We start from the raw sequence: 18,141 nt of genomic DNA, 5'->3' as shown, positions 1-18,141 counted from the left end.
CATTAAAATTACAGGTAAACTCGGCCCATGATCAACTTGGACCACGACAAGACCAAACTGCACACTCAAAATCATTTCACAAAAAAATTAAATAAACTAGAGGCTCTAAAGAGCCTGTGTCGCTCACCTTGGTCTATGTGCATATTAAACAAAGGACACAAATGGATTCATGACAAAATTGTATTTTGGTGATGGTGATGTGTTTGAAGTTCTTACTTTACTGAACGATTTTGCTTCTTACAATTATATCTATCATGAACTTTGCCCATTAGTAACAGAGAACTATATTTGGTAAAAATTTACATAAATTTACCAAATTAATGAAAATTGTTAAAAATTGACTATAAAGGGCAATAACTCCTTAAGGGGTCAATTGACCATTTAGGTCATGTTGACTTATTTGTAGATCTTACTTTGCTCAACATTATTGCTGTTTACAGTTTATCGCTATCTATAATAGTATTCAAGATAACCAAAAACGGCAAAATTTCTATAAAAAATACCAATTGGAGGGCAGCAACCCAACAACCAGTTGTCCAATTCATCTGAAAAATTCAGGGCAGATAGATATTGACTTGATTAACAATTTAACTTCTTGTCAGATTTGCTCTAGATGCTTTGGTTTCATAGTTATAAGCAAAAAACTGCATTTTACCCCTATGTTCTATTTTTAGCCGTGGCGGCCATCTTGGTTGAATGGCCAGGTCATCGGACACATTTTTCAAACTAGATACCCCAAAGATGATTGTGGCCTAGTAGTTTCAGTGGAGATTTTGTAAAAGATTACTTAGATTTATGAAAAATGGTTAAAGATTGACTATAAAGGGCAATAACTCCTAAAGGGGTCAACTGACCATTTTGGTCATGTTGACTTATTTGTAGATCTTACTTTGCTGAACATTATTGCTGTTTACAATTTATCTCTATCTATAATAATATTCAAGATAATAACCAAAAACAGCAAAATTTCCTCAAAATTACCAATTCAGGGGCAGCAACCCAACAACCGATTGACCGATTCATCTGAAAATTTCAGGGCAGATAGTTCTTGACCTGATAAACATTTTTATCCCCATGTCAGATTTCCTCAAAATGCTTTGGTTTTTGAGTTTTAAGCCAAAAACTGCATTTTACCCCTATGTTCTATTTTTAGCGGTGGCGGCCATCTTGGTTGGTTGACCAGGTCACGCCACACTTTTTTTAAACTAGATACCCCAAAGATGATTGTGGCCAAGTTTGGATTAATTTGGCCAAGTAGTTTCAGAGGAGAAGATTTTTGTAAAAGATTACTTTAATTTACGAAAAATGGTTAAAAATTGACTATAAAGGGCAATAACTCCTAAACGGGTCCACTGACCATTTTGGTCATGTTGACTTATTTGTAGATCTTACTTTGCTGAACATTATTGCTGTTTACAGTTTATCTCTATCTATAATAATATTCAAGATAATAACCAAAAACAGCAAAATTTCCTCAAAATTACCAATTCAGGGGCAGCAACCCAACAACCGATTGACCGATTCATCTGAAAATTTTAGGGCAGATAGATCTTGACCTGATTAACATTTTTATCCCATGTCAGATTTCCTCAAAATGCTTTGGTTTTTGAGTTATAAGCCAAAAACTGCATTTTACCCCTTTGTTCTATTTTTAGCCCTGGCGGCCATCTTGGTTGGTTGACCAGGTCACGCCACACATTTTTTAAACTAGATACCCCAAAGATGATTGTGGCCAAGTTTGGATTAATTTGGCCAAGTAGTTTCAGAGGAGAAGATTTTTGTAAAAGATTACTTTAATTAACGAACTAGAGGCTCTAAAGAGCCTGTGTCGCTCACCTTGGTCTATGTGCATATTAAACAAAGGACACAAATGGATTCATGACAAAATTGTATTTTGGTGATGGTGATGTGTTTGAAGTTCTTACTTTACTGAACGATTTTGCTTCTTACAATTATATCTATAATGAACTTTGCCCATTAGTAACAGAGAACTATATTTGGTAAAAATTTACATATATTTACCAAATTAATGAAAATTGTTAAAAATTGACTATAAAGGGCAATAACTCCTTAAGGGGTCAATTGATCATTTAGGTCATGTTGACTTATTTGTAGATCTTACTTTGCTGAACATTATTGCTGTTTACAGTTTATCGCTATCTATAATAGTATTCAAGATAACCAAAAACATCAAAATTTCTTTAAAAATTACCAATTGGAGGGCAGCAACCCAACAACCAGTTGTCCAATTCATCTGAAAAATTCAGGGCAGATAGATATTGACTTGATTAACAATTTAACTTCTTGTCAGATTTGCTCTAGATGCTTTGAATTCATAGTTATAAGCCAAAAACTGCATTTTACCCCTATGTTCTATTTTTAGCCGTGGCGGCCATCTTGGTTGAATGGCCAGGTCATCGGACACATTTTTCAAACTAGATACCCCAAAGATGATTGTGGCCTAGTAGTTTCAGTGGAGATTTTGTAAAAGATTACTTAGATTTATGAAAAATGGTTAAAGATTGACTATAAAGGGCAATAACTCCTAAAGGGGTCAACTGACCATTTTGGTCATGTTGACTTATTTGTAGATCTTACTTTGCTGAACATTATTGCTGTTTACAATTTATCTCTATCTATAATAATATTCAAGATAATAACCAAAAACAGCAAAATTTCCTCAAAATTACCAATTCAGGGGCAGCAACCCAACAACCGATTGACCGATTCATCTGAAAATTTCAGGGCAGATAGATCTTGACCTGATAAACATTTTTATCCCATGTCAGATTTCCTCAAAATGCTTTGGTTTTTGAGTTATAAGCCAAAAACTGCATTTTACCCCTATGTTCTATTTTTAGCGGTGGTGGCCATCTTGGTTGGTTGACCAGGTCACGCCACACATTTTTTAAACTAGATACCCCAAAGATGATTGTGGCCAAGTTTGGATTAATTTGGCCCAGTAGTTTCAGAGGAGAAGATTTTTGTAAAAGATTAATTTAATTTATGAAAAATGGTTAAAATTGACTATAAAGGGCAATAACTCCTAAACGGGTCAACTGACCATTTTGGTCATGTCGACTTATTTGTAGATCTTACTTTGATGAACATTATTGCTGTTTACAGTTTATCTCTATCTATAATAATATTCAAGATAATAACCAAAAACAGCAAAATTTCCTCAAAATTACCAATTCAGGGGCAGCAACCCAACAACCGATTGACTGATTCATCTGAAAATTTCAGGGCAGATAGATCTTGACCTGATTAACATTTTTATCCCGTTAGATTTCCTCAAAATGCTTTGGTTTTTGAGTTATAAGCCAAAAACTGCATTTTACCCCTTTGTTCTATTTTTAGCCGTGGCGGCCATCTTGGTTGGTTGACCAGGTCACGCCACACATTTTTTAAACTAGATACCCCAAAGATGATTGTGGCCAAGTTTAGATTAATTTGGCCCAGTAGTTTCAGAGGAGAAGATTTTTGTAAAAGATTACTTTAATTAACGAAAAATAGTTAAAAATTGACTATAAAGGGCAATAACTCCTAAACGGGTCAACTGACCATTTTGGTCATGTTGACTTATTTGTAGATCTTACTTTGCTGAACATTATTGCTGTTTACAGTTTATCTCTATCTATAATAATATTCAAGATAATAACCAAAAACAGCAAAATTTCCTCAAAATTACCAATTCAGGGGCAGCAACCCAACAACCGATTGACCGATTCATCTGAAAATTTCAGGGCAGATAGATCTTGACCTGATAAACATTTTTACCCCATGTCAGATTTGCTCTAAATGCTTTGGTTTTTGAGTTATAAGCCAAAAACTGCATTTTACCCCTATGTTCTATTTTTAGCCGTGGCGGCCATCTTGGTTGGTTGACCGGGTCACGCCACACATTTTTTAAACTAGATACCCCAATGATGATTGTGGCCAAGTTTGGTTTGATTTGGCCCAGTAGTTTCAGAGGAGAAGATTTTTGTAAAAGTTAACAACGACGGACGACGACGACGACGGACGACGACGGACGACGGACGCCAAGTGATGAGAAAAGCTCACTTGGCCCTTCGGGCCAGGTGAGCTAAAAATGGTTAAAAATTGACTATAAAGGGCAATAACTCCTAAACGGGTCAACTGACCATTTTGGTCATGTTGACTTATTTGTAGATCTTACTTTGCTGAACATTATTGCTGTTTACAGTTTATCTCTAACTATAATAATATTCAAGATAATAACCAAAAACAGCAAAATTTCTTCAAAATTACCAATTCAGGGGCAGCAACCCAACAACCGATTGACCGATTCATCTGAAAATTTCAGGGCAGATAGATCTTGACCTGATAAACATTTTTACCCCATGTCAGATTTGCTCTAAATGCTTTGGTTTTTGAGTTATAAGCCAAAAACTGCATTTTACCCCTATGTTCTATTTTTAGCCGTGGCGGCCATCTTGGTTGGTTGACCGGGTCACGCCACACATTTTTTAAACTAGATACCCCAATGATGATTGTGGCCAAGTTTGGTTTGATTTGGCCCAGTAGTTTCAGAGGAGAAGATTTTTGTAAAAGTTAACGACGACGGACGACGACGGACGACGGACGCCAAGTGATGAGAAAAGCTCACTTGGCCCTTCGGGCCAGGTGAGCTAAAAAATTAAATAAAATTGAAATACTGACCTACCTACCCTATTTTTTAAAGCATGTAACCTTATGGCCACACCAATTTGATTTATAGTTCTTTGGACAAAAGCTAAAAACTAGAGGCTCTAAAGAGCCTGTGTCGCTCACCTTGGTCTATGTGCATATTAAACAAAGAACACAAATGGATTCATGACAAAATTGTATTTTGGTGATGGTGATGTGTTTGAAGTTCTTACTTTACTGAACATTCTTGCTTCTTACAATTATATCTATAATGAACTTTGCCCATTAGTAACAGAGAAAAATATTTGGTAAAAATTTACATAAATTTACCAAATTAATGAAAATTGTTAATAATTGACTATAAAGGGCAATAACTCCTTAAGGGGTCAATTGACCATTTAGGTCATGTGGACTTATTTGTAGATCTTACTTTGATGAACATTATCGCTGTTTACAGTTTATCGCTATCTATAATAGTATTCAAGATAATAACCAAAAACAGCAAAATTTCTTTAAAAATTACCAATTGGAGGGCAGCAACCCAATAACCGGTTGTCCTATTCATTTGAATATTTCAGGGCAGATATATATTGACTTTATTAACAATTTAACTCCTTGTCAGATTTCCTCTAAATGATTTGGGTTTCAGAGTTATAGGCAAAAAACTACATTTTACCCCTGTTCTATTTTTAGCCGTGGTGGCCATCTTGGTTGGATGGCCAGGTCATCGAACACATTTTTCAAACAAGGTACCTCAAAGATGACTGTGGCCAGGTTTGAATGAATTTGGCCCAGTAGTTTCAGAGGAGAAGATTTTTGTAAAAGATAACTAAGATTTACGAAAAATGGTTAAAAATTGACTATAAAGGGCAATAACTCCTAAACGGGTCAACTGACCATTTTGGTCATGTTGACTTATTTGTAGATCTTACTTTGCTGAACATTATTGCTGTTTACAGTTTATCTCTATCTATAATAATATTCAAGATAATAACCAAAAACAGCAAAATTTCCTCAAAATTTCCAATTCAGGGGCAGCAACCCAACAACCGATTGACCGATTCATCTGAAAATTTCAGGGCAGATAGATCTTGACCTGATAAACATTTTTATTCCATGTCAGATTTCCTCAAAATGCTTTGGTTTTTGAGTTATAAGCCAAAAACTGCATTTTACCCCTTTGTTCTATTTTTAGCCGTGGCGGCCATCTTGGTTGGTTGACCAGGTCATGCCACACTTTTTTTAAACTAGATACCCCAAAGATGATTGTGGCCAAGTTTGGATTAATTTAGCCCAGTAGTTTCAGAGGAGAAGATTTTTGTAAAAGATTACTTTAATTAACGAAAAATGGTTAAAAATTGACTATAAAGGGCAATAACTCCTAAACGGGTCAACTGACCATTTTGGTCATGTTAACTTATTTGTAGATCTTACTTTGCTGAACATTATTGCTGTTTACAGTTTATCTCTATCTATAATAATATTCAAGATAATAACCAAAAACAGCAAAATTTCCTCAAAATTACCAATTCAGGGGCAGCAACCCAACAACCGATTGACCGATTCATCTGAAAATTTCAGGGCAGATAGATCTTGACCTGATAAACATTTTTACCCCATGTCAGATTTGCTCTAAATGCTTTGGTTTTTGAGTTATAAGCCAAAAACTGCATTTTACCCCTATGTTCTATTTTTAGCCGTGGCGGCCATCTTGGTTGGTTGACCGGGTCACGCCACACATTTTTTAAACTAGATACCCCAATGATGATTGTGGCCAAGTTTGGTTTGATTTGGCCCAGTAGTTTCGGAGGAGAAGATTTTTGTAAAAGTTAACGACGACGACGACGACGGACGACGGACGACGGACGACGGACGACGGACGCCGGACGCCAAGTGATGAGAAAAGCTCACTTGGCCCTTCGGGCCAGGTGAGCTAAAAATATGGGGCAAGCGAGCGAAATTTTTTTTTATTGTAAAAAATTCTTGAAAATGAGTTTTGTTGAGGCGGGTGCTCAAGTGGAGCGAGCAGTAAAAAAAAATTTAAATTGTGCAATTTAGAAATTTGTGTACATGTTAAAACTGGGTAGCTTCAAAGAAAAAGAAGGAGAAACATGCTCTTAAAGGGAAACTTCGCAAAAAAATCAAAAATTGATATTATGTTCATTCTGTATAAAAATGTTCAAATTCATAGATATTAAAGTTTTATTCCGCTAGATAAGCGATCACCATCGATTTTAAATTTAGAGTATCAATTCTCCGTGATCCGCCATCTTGTCTTCTTTCCCGATGAATAAAAACGATATGTCTATAAACCACAAAGAAACAAAACTACAGTAACCGATGTAGTCGTAATTGCGTGTCGATATCTTGTCAATCGTACGGTTGTTTAATACGACTAACTAACTTGATACGGAAAATATTCTTACTTTTTTTAAATTACCATGGTCTGTTGTTTTTAAACTGTTGATATTGGAATTAGGTGAAAAGTCAAAGTTGAAATCATAAATAAGTGTTCCGTGAAAATTGTTTTCGAAAATCTAATTTGTTCATAATTCTTTAAAGTAATAAACTTTTTTCAAATATATTTTGATCTTCCCTTATCTGATCACCAGCATGGCTAAAGGTATTACTTCCAAAGGTATTGTGAGGGGTGTGAGGTGACACGTCCAGGTATTCAAGCGATTTCCTGTCGGGCTTGCAAGTTCATGCATCGTTTCACTTCTGCAGGTATTGATCAGTGTACACGGCTGATAACTTATAACTTATAACTTTCCATTTTGAACTATCAGATGTATAATATACAACTCTGTCTTACTTGTCATTACTAAACTCATACGCTTGTTTATAAATAACATTATTTTCTGGTGTAAAGAATATAATTCATAATATATAAATAATACCCAAAAAAATAAGATTTGATGAAATTAAAATCTATTTAAATATTTTTTCCAAGGGTGAATTTGGGAAAATGTAATATATAGTCATTGTCAATAGTGAAGGACAGATTGGAACAGACCAGAAATATTGATTTAAAAAAATGTACGCACTTGCCGACGATTCGTTTATACGACTGGATATAAAGTTACGGAACTATAGCGCAATTTAAAATATATACGTGTATACATTGAACATAAGAAAAAAACATATATTTTGAATAAATAGGGGTAAAAGTGTTGTAAATAGACTAGCCAACGTATGCCAACAGTATGTAATCATCGAATGTCGATAGACTACAGTTGTATACCAAAAGAAGAAGAGAACCAATTTGATTTAAATACAGGTCGATGTATAACTTTTGCTTTGGTTCATTGAAGCTGTGGACCTAGGAAAATCACAGATTTATATTTCAATAAGATTGTTCTCAAACAAAGGAAGGAATTCGTCATCACAATTGTTATATATGCCACTGGACGAACACTAATTATCCCCAGGGGATGTGAATATTTTGCTGGGAAACTTTTGAGTATCAAAGTTTCAAATTAATTTCGGGATTTATTTTCTTTCTTGGTATTCAATAACCGAAAAAAGAATAAATTACTTGTTCGCTAAATAGGGATATTCTTGTCAGATAAAAGAATTTTAGTTATATTTAAGGTGAACGCCACAAGAACCCTGTAATACTAGTACGAGAGTATAGCATGTAAACATTCCTTCTCAATAATATGGCTGTATTGGAAAACTTTTCATACAGATTGACAACTCATTGTCCGATATGCATGTAATATTTGCCACATGACGCCCATAGTTCTTTCTACCATCATCACCTTATTCCTTGATATTGCTGTAAACATCGATGGTTCACACCCAAACAAAATGGGAGTAATGAACCTTCAGAGCTTCTCCGTGTTATACACTTGTGAAATATATAGACGAAATTTCTGTATTGAAATGAATCTACATCTCACAAACAGGATTTTCAAATAACGATTTTGAGTAATCACCTTACAAACCAATATAAACGTATGGCAAGATATAACCATGAAGGAATTTAGTTTTTGTCAGAACTCATCACTATATCATAAACGTATACGTATATATATGCATACAGTTTCAAATATCAAGAACAAGCGTTCGATGTCGATAGTCTGTTCTCTAACTGTTCAGAGTTAGACATGTCACTTGTTCATTCTTGGAAGCCTTCATATTCCCCGTCTAACAATGGGAACTCTTTCTGATTGTGTTGACTATAAATGCTTGTATGGTAATTCTGTCGTTTATCTGTACAAGCGGTTGCATTTCCTATCCTTTCCCAACAAACAAACGAACGAAACGCAACTAGTCTGATTTCTCTGGAGCTCATCCTCAATGGCTCTTATACGTCAGGAAACTTACATGTATACTAATAATGATTGTTTCATGAACAACGATGTATGAACGAACTATTATAAATTCGTCAATATCTGTAATGCATGACTAAAGTATAACTTTTATTACAACTACTGTATTACTTATTTGGATTAATGACGGCTATCATGTTCAACATTGCACAACTATTATCATAGAATTTTAAAAAAAAATCCTCAAAAATCCTCAAAAGATATAATGCCTTAGCTTAGATAATTAGTATTCTTTTCACAAAAAGTTCGTGTAAATGATTGTCAAATGAATTTAATTATGTAAGAATAAAATGTTAAAAAGAAACTAAAAAAAAATTATGCACGTTGTATGTTGTATTTTTTTGTCAATTAAAAACTTTAAAATTGCAATAGTTTTATTAGCATTTAAACACAGCCAGATTTGAATACAAGTTAAGAAATTCCGGTAAAGTCAATGATATCAAACAGATGTACAATGGTATATCAAATTGGGTAATATTGCATTTAGTTTTTATTAAAGATTAAAACTACTATTTTTTGCTTCATATTTGAATCTTTACGCCAATTGCCGCTAAGAAAGTAATCAAAAATTGTTTCCTTTTATTTTTATACACTTTCGGAATTACGAATCTGAATTTTATTTTCAATTAATTTACACAATTTAATTATTGTATCTTTATTCTCATCGTGTATTTAATCTTAGTGTATTAACATCATGACAGCATATACTCTAATCCTTTCTATTTATCCTTTCCAAATAACAACATTTATACCTGTGTACGCTTGAACTCACACCTGCGGCTAAATAGCTACAAGGTAAACGAATTGACCTCAAGCCGAGAAATATACAGTGACCTTTACAAAATAATATACACACTCTGCTCACACATTAGTTGCATTGAAATGATTATCAAAACAATAACGGTAAATAGAACTGAAATATTTTCAGTTCAATATCAGTAAAAATGTTCAATAAATATTTTATGAAAAAAATCTCAACAATAATTAATTAAATTTATTCAAAAACATTTACTAGAGATAATTTTATAGGAGTTTAATTCAATCAATACAAAACGGTATATATATGCATATTCACTTTCGTTCATTCTTATATTGTGGTTTATAACTTCGACCATTCGTCAGCTGTGCGCTTTTAATTACGTATATTGTCGATAAGCTATAAGAGTTAAACAGATTTTATTTTTTCCCAGAATTCAATAAATCGGGCTAATACGTCACGACCCACTCGAGAATTCAACCAAAAAAGTTACAAATACTTGATTTTCTCCGTTATTAGAAGGAATATAAATTTAAAACTTTGCAAATGTGTTTTTTATGTTAAGATGAACATAATTAGATGATAAGTAAAAAATCGCGGAATTTCCCTTTAAGCATATAATCTAATGTATTTGTGCCTGTAGTACAGTCTATACCATACCCAACTTTCTGGTTAGATTTGGTTTAGTATGATTTTGATTATTTTCGTCAAATAAGCTTTATTGCGAAATCTATCTCAGTTTTCCATAGATTCACCTGCAAGTTACCTGTCCATTTAAACTTTTGTAAGTCCTATTGTCCCATCTAACAAATACAACAGGTATTGTTCTCTGTGTAGTTTATTCACTGGGACCTTTAAATTTCTTCTAGGAGAAATATATCACTCATTGATTAATTTACCTGACCAAAAAATTATCTTCTTTTTTATTGAAATACTTCTAATAACTCACATAAACTGTATGCAATATTGTATTTATTCAATATTATCATTAATATATTTTCAATCTGTTCAATATAAAATCTGGTTTAATACTAAAAAGTTTATTTCAGACACATTTTTTAGTATTTTCCAATGAATTTACATGTTTTTGTTGTTGTTCATTTATAGACTTATGTTTATGAAGACCAAGGGTCCGGAAACGGTCATATTTGCCAGTCATGTCCTAAACTGAAACTATGATGTCCTAAACTTTTAATTTGGATTTAGGTCAAATTTTATTTTTCAACCGAAATAATTTCGGTCATTTCGTTGAGATCTACTTTCAAAATCGCCATTTTGAACATATTTTTGTTTGGTTATCTATTTCCTGTAATTAAACTGCCACTTCAATAAAGTGTTATAAACCTGAGGGCCCTCCTAATACATGTAACTATATTAATGCCTCAGGGAGCTATTGGCTAATGATTGCTAATCTCTTTACCTGTGTTTTTAATTCACACATGGCAATTAATCACATACTCCAAACTATTATTATAAAGAAATAAAAAGTCCATACCAACTGGCTTCGTTATTTAATTATTCAACAGGTCAGACAATTGTCAATTATGATTTAAAATTAAATTAAAACTTGGTTTAATTTACATAGAAAAAAATATTTTTTTACTTCTAACACACGTGCTTTGTTTACTATGTAATACGCATGCTTGAAATTCTCTTCCACAGATTTAGACAATTAATTGTAAATTAAAAAAAAATTTCATCCTAAATAAAGCTAGTACAACTATTTTAATTAATATTCTTACACTATTAAAGGTAAAATATTAAAAAGCCGATGATTTCCTGTGATTTGGATAAACAAAACTAATCCCGGAAATGAATCCGGAATTGTTCGTTTTACTATTGTCGCAGTACATCCGGGTTTGAATTTTGACTTCAGAATCAAAGGAAACGTAAGCGATAATTGAGAATATTATCGTTTTGAGTCATTAAAATCATTTTATTTTTAAATTGTTGCCTTCCCTTGATTGCTCTTAAATGATTTTTGGAACATGGTAGGACAAATCATGAAGTAAATGCGATGCAACAGTGAAACAAGTTGTTGATGCTACGAACATGAGTCATGACGATCGAGTATGAGCATACTCATAATGAGTCTCATGCAGTAATGTGATTTTGACAATCATTTTTTGAAAAGGGGCATCAACTTTTAAGTTGTATGAAAATGACCGAAATTAGGTGAAAAAATTTCCGGATCCTTGATGAAGACCTTAATTTAAAAATAATAATATTCAATTTTTTATTTATCAAACACACAAAAATATTGAATATTTGATCAGAAATCAACTTTTAATTTTTGAATCAGTATTACAAATGTAATATTGAACACATTAAAAACGAGTTACTCCATGTATCGAATAAATACAACACCACATGCAGTTTTGTGAGTCCTTACTTAGTATTGGTATAAGTATTTTTTCTTCATTGACAGTTCAATTTTTTACTCAGGTAGATTAATCAATAAGTGATATATTTCTCCTAGAAGAAATTTAAAGGTCTGAGTGAATAAACTACACAGAGAACAATACCTGTTGTATTTGTTAGATGGGACAATAGAACTGCCAAAAGTTTAAATGGACAGGTAACTTGCAGGTGAATCTATGGAAAACTATGATAGGGTTCGCAATAACTGTGTGAATTTTTATTCACACAAAAATTCACACATGTATATAATAAGGTGGCAAAGCAGATAAAGTTTAAAGAGAGGAGATGTGTAAGTAGGTAAATATATTGTATGGAATACAATTAAAATATGTGCATATATTCCCAAAAATGCCCTAGAAAAATATTAAATATCTTTGATACAGTTGTTTTCATATATAGAAGTGATTGTTTATTGGCTGCTTGGCATCTAGTTGGACCTATTTATCTATAAAAGGATCAACATAATGAGTGAGGTGAATATTTCAAAAACATGTTAAGTAAAATAGTTATACATGTATTGCTATGCACGTGATCTCAGTGTAATGGAACATTCCCTTAAAATACATTATGTCCTTATACCACATTCACATGCATTATTTTGATTTGGCAAAATACATTTTCCTTTTGCCCCTGAAACCTAAATGTATCTGAAACTGGAAGTGGTTGCACCAATAATACATTAGTTATTATTTACAGGCTTTTACAAGAGTTCTGAGTGCATGTCAATAGACTAACAATGGGATATGGATTTTCATCAATTTGAAAATATGATTAATATGTCTTTTTTTCTTTAAATCATGTAAATTTAATATTAATTTCATCCAAGACAGATAGCTCTATCTATGTCTGTTGTAGTCAGAGATAACTCTGACGTCCAACGAATGTTTTGCCTGACAAGCTGGAGCCGTTGAACAACTCTATATCTAGTCTGGCTAAACAGCCGTTGTACGTTGTACGTCAGATTAATCTCGGACTGTGTCTATTGAAACAATGATCAGCAATGACAATGGTTCTAACGAGTACTGTTGTGATCATGTCGTCTAACGAAAGATTTTTTATTTTGACTTCTAGAACAAGTCTTCATAGGTAAAATGAAATCCATTTCAAATAACTGTATGTTCAATAACTATTTGTCCTATGCAATGATCTGACAACTTCATGTTGGCATCCCGATTTTTGACCTTTTATTAGCAAATACATTTATCACACGTACTTTGAATTGATTGGAGCAATATATGCTCAAGAAAAACGTCTATGAGGAAAAAATTGTCAAGGATAAACTATTTTTGGAGCAGCATGTGGCCCAAAAATTTGCGGAAGTGGTAATTTTTTTTTTTATTGAAAAGTCAATTTCTCCAAAACAGGAGCAGGAAAATCCAAAGAACTACCAATAAAATTGGTGTGGCCTAAACAAACATTTTTTTTTTTTGGCCTAACAGTGTCCTTCAAATTTGTTTGTTGAATGTAAATGTTTGGTCTTTACTCAGTTCACACCTTGTTTCACCCAATACACAATTTCAGTAAAGAAAATGGTCTACCTGTCAGGTGGAAAGGTACATATTAGCTTTCAATAAAATAATAACTTTTATTGTAATGAGTGGGTATATAAAGAGTCTAGTTTCGAATGTAATTAGTCCATGTATCAATGTTATAGCTGGGAAAGTGTATCTGTGTTAGGCCAGAAATTGACCTCAAATTTTATATCTAAATCTTAAAATTGCAAACCCACTTTTGTGTTCTATTTCAGTCACTCAAGCTGACATGCAAAGTTTGATGTCAAGTCTGAAAATAGAAGTTTTTATAGCCCTGATCTTACCATTGATTCTCTTCTTAATTCTGAGTACATCTTTGCAACTTTATCTTGGTCCATTTGATGGAGTTTTGGATGTACTTTGTCTTTACAATAAATAATGTATTTCTTAAGTAAATCTTGAGGTAGAGGCTCAACTGATGCACTTGTGTTCAAGAGATTCTGAAACATAAAGTAATGATTTTTTTAAAGTTTACCCCATTACCTTTGTTTTATATGTTGCTATGTTGTTGGTCTGGTGTAAGGGAACTAAATCTTGTTTTAATTTTATGTTTTCCTACTTAAATTAAAATTCAGACAAACTTTATTATGCTTTCTGTACTATATTAGTTTTCCAAATAAGTATTACCAATGTTATTTCAACTGATCAGGCGGAGCTTACGTTTTAATTTGCATTAGGACAGTCTATTTGAAGATGTGTGTGATAAGGATGATTGCCGTTATAATAATTATTGATTTATAATCACCTATCAGTGTCATCAAAGGAATTTACAAAAGAATGACTGGACACTTCATTGATGAAGTTCTTCCTAAAACACCTATCTATAGATGGACTGGTTTATTATGAGCGAACTAGTTAAACCCCGCCCAGTCAAGTGAAATAAATTGAGTAATAGCTATTATCATGATGATTTGTTGAGGGTGTCTTCAAAATTGATTATAGAGGGTGGATGATTCATTAAAACTAATTGTAGTTGCATTTTTCTTAGAATTTTGTAAGAATAATAAAAGGATTTTTTTTTTCATGCAAGGTTGAGGTTTGATAAAATTACCTAACATGCCACATTGCATCTAATTCTTAAACATCCCAAAAGAAATCAAATTGACTACAAGTTCCAGAAAATTTATCCTGACACTAACACATATTGATATTTATAATAAACATACCAAATTTTCATCTGCTTGAGCATCTGTAGCATTAGGATGATGTTTAATGTGACTGCCTGTTACAAATCTAGCCAATCTCTCATCCTACAAAATTTATCAATATCAAATATCACATTTAAAATTCAACTGTAAATATTGAATAAATTGAACGATTTCTTTCATTTCATCTGCTTGTGTCTCTCTACTCAATAATCTCATTGAATTCATGGATTCAGAAACTTTTAGTCTACGGAAATGTTACAAACCAAAAATTACAATTTAAAGTAAGTTATATTTTTGTGGAGTTCATTTTTACGGATATATTAATCAAAATGATGAAATGCATTTTATAGCTTTTAATGATTCATGTTGTCTGTTCTAGTTAGTTATATCTTCAAAAGCTTTTTATATTAAAAATTTCTTAATAATTTCAGTATAAAATTCAAAAAAAAAAATTTAGTTGACAATGCAGGTCAATAACCTCTATAGCTACAATGAACAGTTTCTTTCAAGTGTTAAAACATATCCCAAATATCATTCTTTTAGTAAGCTGCCTACTAACTTAAACAGTCAAAATAACCACAACTTACTCTTTTAATGTGAATCTTTTCGCCCCTAATAAATAGATTCATTTTGTTTTATAAAGATTTATTTATACCTGGATTGGGTCAACTGTATCTCTAACAACACACAGAACATCAAATCTGGACAAAATAGGCTCTGTTAAATCAACCTGTAAAGTCAAAATAGATGTCAATACTAAATATAGAACTATATCAGAATATTGGAACATCAGTAAAATACTATAAGCTTTGTTTAGGTTAATTTTGGATTTGACTGTGGCAAATGCAATTTTCTCTGGCCCTAGCAAGCAGACGGTAAAAGTATAATCACAATCGTCCAATCCCTTATTGACAGCAAAAGCTCTCCAAATACAGAATTGTTATTCCCATTTAATGCATTCAAAAGAAATATTTCACTGAGCTTGAAAAATGTTTTAATAATAATTCCTGGTTTTTCAATTTATTTAAACGTTTTTTGGATCGTCCTATTTTCTTCAAAAGCCAAAAAAAATAATCATTTTCTCCTATGTTCTATTTTAGCCATAGGAGCTATGTTTCTTGACATACAAGGAAATAAAATATAAAATTTATACTAGATACTCTGAAACTCATTTAGCCTAAGTTTAGCTGAAATTGATACAGCAGTTTCAAAGGAGAAGATTTTTTAAAGTAAGTCAACATGATGAACAAATTGTGAAAAAAGTCTTTAAAGGGCAATAACTCCTTAAGGGGTCAATTGACAATTTTGGTCAAATTGACTTAATTGAAGATCTTACTTTGCTGAACATTATTGCTGTTTACAGTTTATTTCTATCTATAATTATATTCAAGATAATAAACAAAAACAGCAAAATTTCCTTAAAATTATCAATTCAGGGGCAGCAACCCAACAACAGGTTGTCTGATTCATCTGAAAATTTCAGGGCAGATAGATCTTGACCTGATAAACAATATTACCCACGTCAGATTTGCTCTAAATGCTTTGGTTTTTGAGTTATAAGCCAAAAACTGCATTTGACCCCTATGTTATATTTTTAGCAATGGCGACCATGTTTGTTGATAGATCATAACTTCGGATACAATTTACAAACTAGATACCCTAAGGAACATTCAGTTAAAGTTTGGAAGTATTTGGCCCAGTAGTTTCAGAGGAGAAGATTTTTGTAAAAGATTACTAAGATTTACGAAAAATGGTTAAAAATTGACTAAAGGGCAATAACTCCTAAAGGGGTCAACTGACCATTTCCGTCATGTTGACTTATTTGTAAATCTGACTTTGCTGAACATTATTGCTGTTTACAGTTTATCTCTATCTATAATAATATTCAAGATAATAACCAAAAACAGCATAATTTCTTTTAAATTACCAATTCAGGGGCAGTAACCCAACAACAGGTTGTCTGATTCATCTGAAAATTTCAAGGCAGATAGAAATTGACCTGATAAACAATATTATCCCTTGTCAGATTTGCTCTAAATGCTTTGGTTTTTGAGTTATAAGCCAAAAACTGCATTTGACCCCTATGTTCTATTTTTAGCAATGGCGACCATGTTTGTTGATAGATCACAACTTCGGATACAATTTACCAACTAGATACCCTAAGGAACATTCAGTTAAAGTTTGGAAGTATTTGGCCCAATAGTTTCAGAGAAGATTTTTGTAAAAGATTACTAAGATTTATGAAAAATGGTTAAAAATTGACTATAAAGGGCAATAACTCCTAAAGGGGTCAACTGACCATTTCCGTCATGTTGACTTATTTGTAAATCTTACTTTGTTGAACATTATTCCTGCTTACAGTTTATCTCTATCTATAATAATATTCAAGATAATAACCAAAAACAGCAAAATTTCCTTAAAATTACCAATTCAGGGGCAGCAACCCAACAACAGGTTGTCTGATTCATCTGAAAATTTCAGGGCAGATAGATCTTGACCTGATAAACAATATTACCCCATGTCAGATTTGCTCTAAATGCTTTGGTTTTTGAGTTATAAGCCAAAAACTGCATTTGACCCCTATGTTCTATTTTTAGCAATGGCGACCATGTTTGTTGATAGATCAAAACTTCGGATACAATTTATAAATTAGATACCCTAAGGAACATTCAGTTAAAGTTTGAAAGTATTTGGCCCAGTAGTTTCAGAGGAGAAGATTCTTGAAATAGTTTACGACGACAGACGACGGACGCCAAGTGATGGCATAAGCTCACTTGTCCCTTCGGGAGAGGTGAGCTAAAAAGGAGATTAAATTTCAAATTGCAGATCTTATAAACAAATAATTATCTTGTCACATTTTTTTTATCAATAATAAAACAAATTCCAGAAAATTCAGATTTAAAGTTAACATTTATATCTTTTAACAATGAAAATTCTTTTAATTAAAAGATTACATTTTCAGCAAAGGTCAAGGATGGGTCATATCTTCCACCAATGGGATTAGCTGCAGCTATAATACAACAACGAGCCTGAAGGGAGGTAACTATTCCAGCTTTAGAAATAGATATACTCTGTTGTTCCATAGCTTCATGTATACTTGTTCGATCAGCATCATTCATCTGTGAAAGAAAGAAAAAAATTCTTATCTTGGTATTTCTAAAATTTTCTTTTTCATTTCAATTTTATATTGTGAAATTCATTATAAATATTGCATTTAGCTGTCATCTGTGATTATAAGTTCATTCTAATATAACTTAAGAATTCTTGATTCATTTACATTCTTATTTCTGTTCTGT

General features: G+C 32.5%; 1 protein-coding gene across 1 annotated transcript in view; it reads right to left on the bottom strand.

The window, feature by feature from the left end:
- LOC139524746 (DNA replication licensing factor mcm2-like) overlaps nt 1-18,141 on the bottom strand; it is a 42,437-nt gene that overhangs the window by 12,912 nt on the left and 11,384 nt on the right. Inside the window, exons 12-15 of the mRNA XM_071319806.1 lie at nt 17,800-17,964; nt 15,501-15,575; nt 14,864-14,947; nt 13,982-14,137 (exon numbers count right to left, since the gene is read on the bottom strand). Of these exons, the coding sequence (XP_071175907.1) occupies nt 13,982-14,137; nt 14,864-14,947; nt 15,501-15,575; nt 17,800-17,964 (480 nt within the window). The remainder of the gene's footprint in view (nt 1-13,981; nt 14,138-14,863; nt 14,948-15,500; nt 15,576-17,799; nt 17,965-18,141) is intronic.

Source organism: Mytilus edulis, chromosome 1 (genome assembly GCF_963676685.1).
Source record: "Mytilus edulis chromosome 1, xbMytEdul2.2, whole genome shotgun sequence".
NCBI lineage: Eukaryota > Metazoa > Mollusca > Bivalvia > Mytilida > Mytilidae > Mytilus > Mytilus edulis.
Note: the sequence above shows the minus strand (reverse complement) of the source record. Positions and strands in the feature narration are given on the sequence as shown.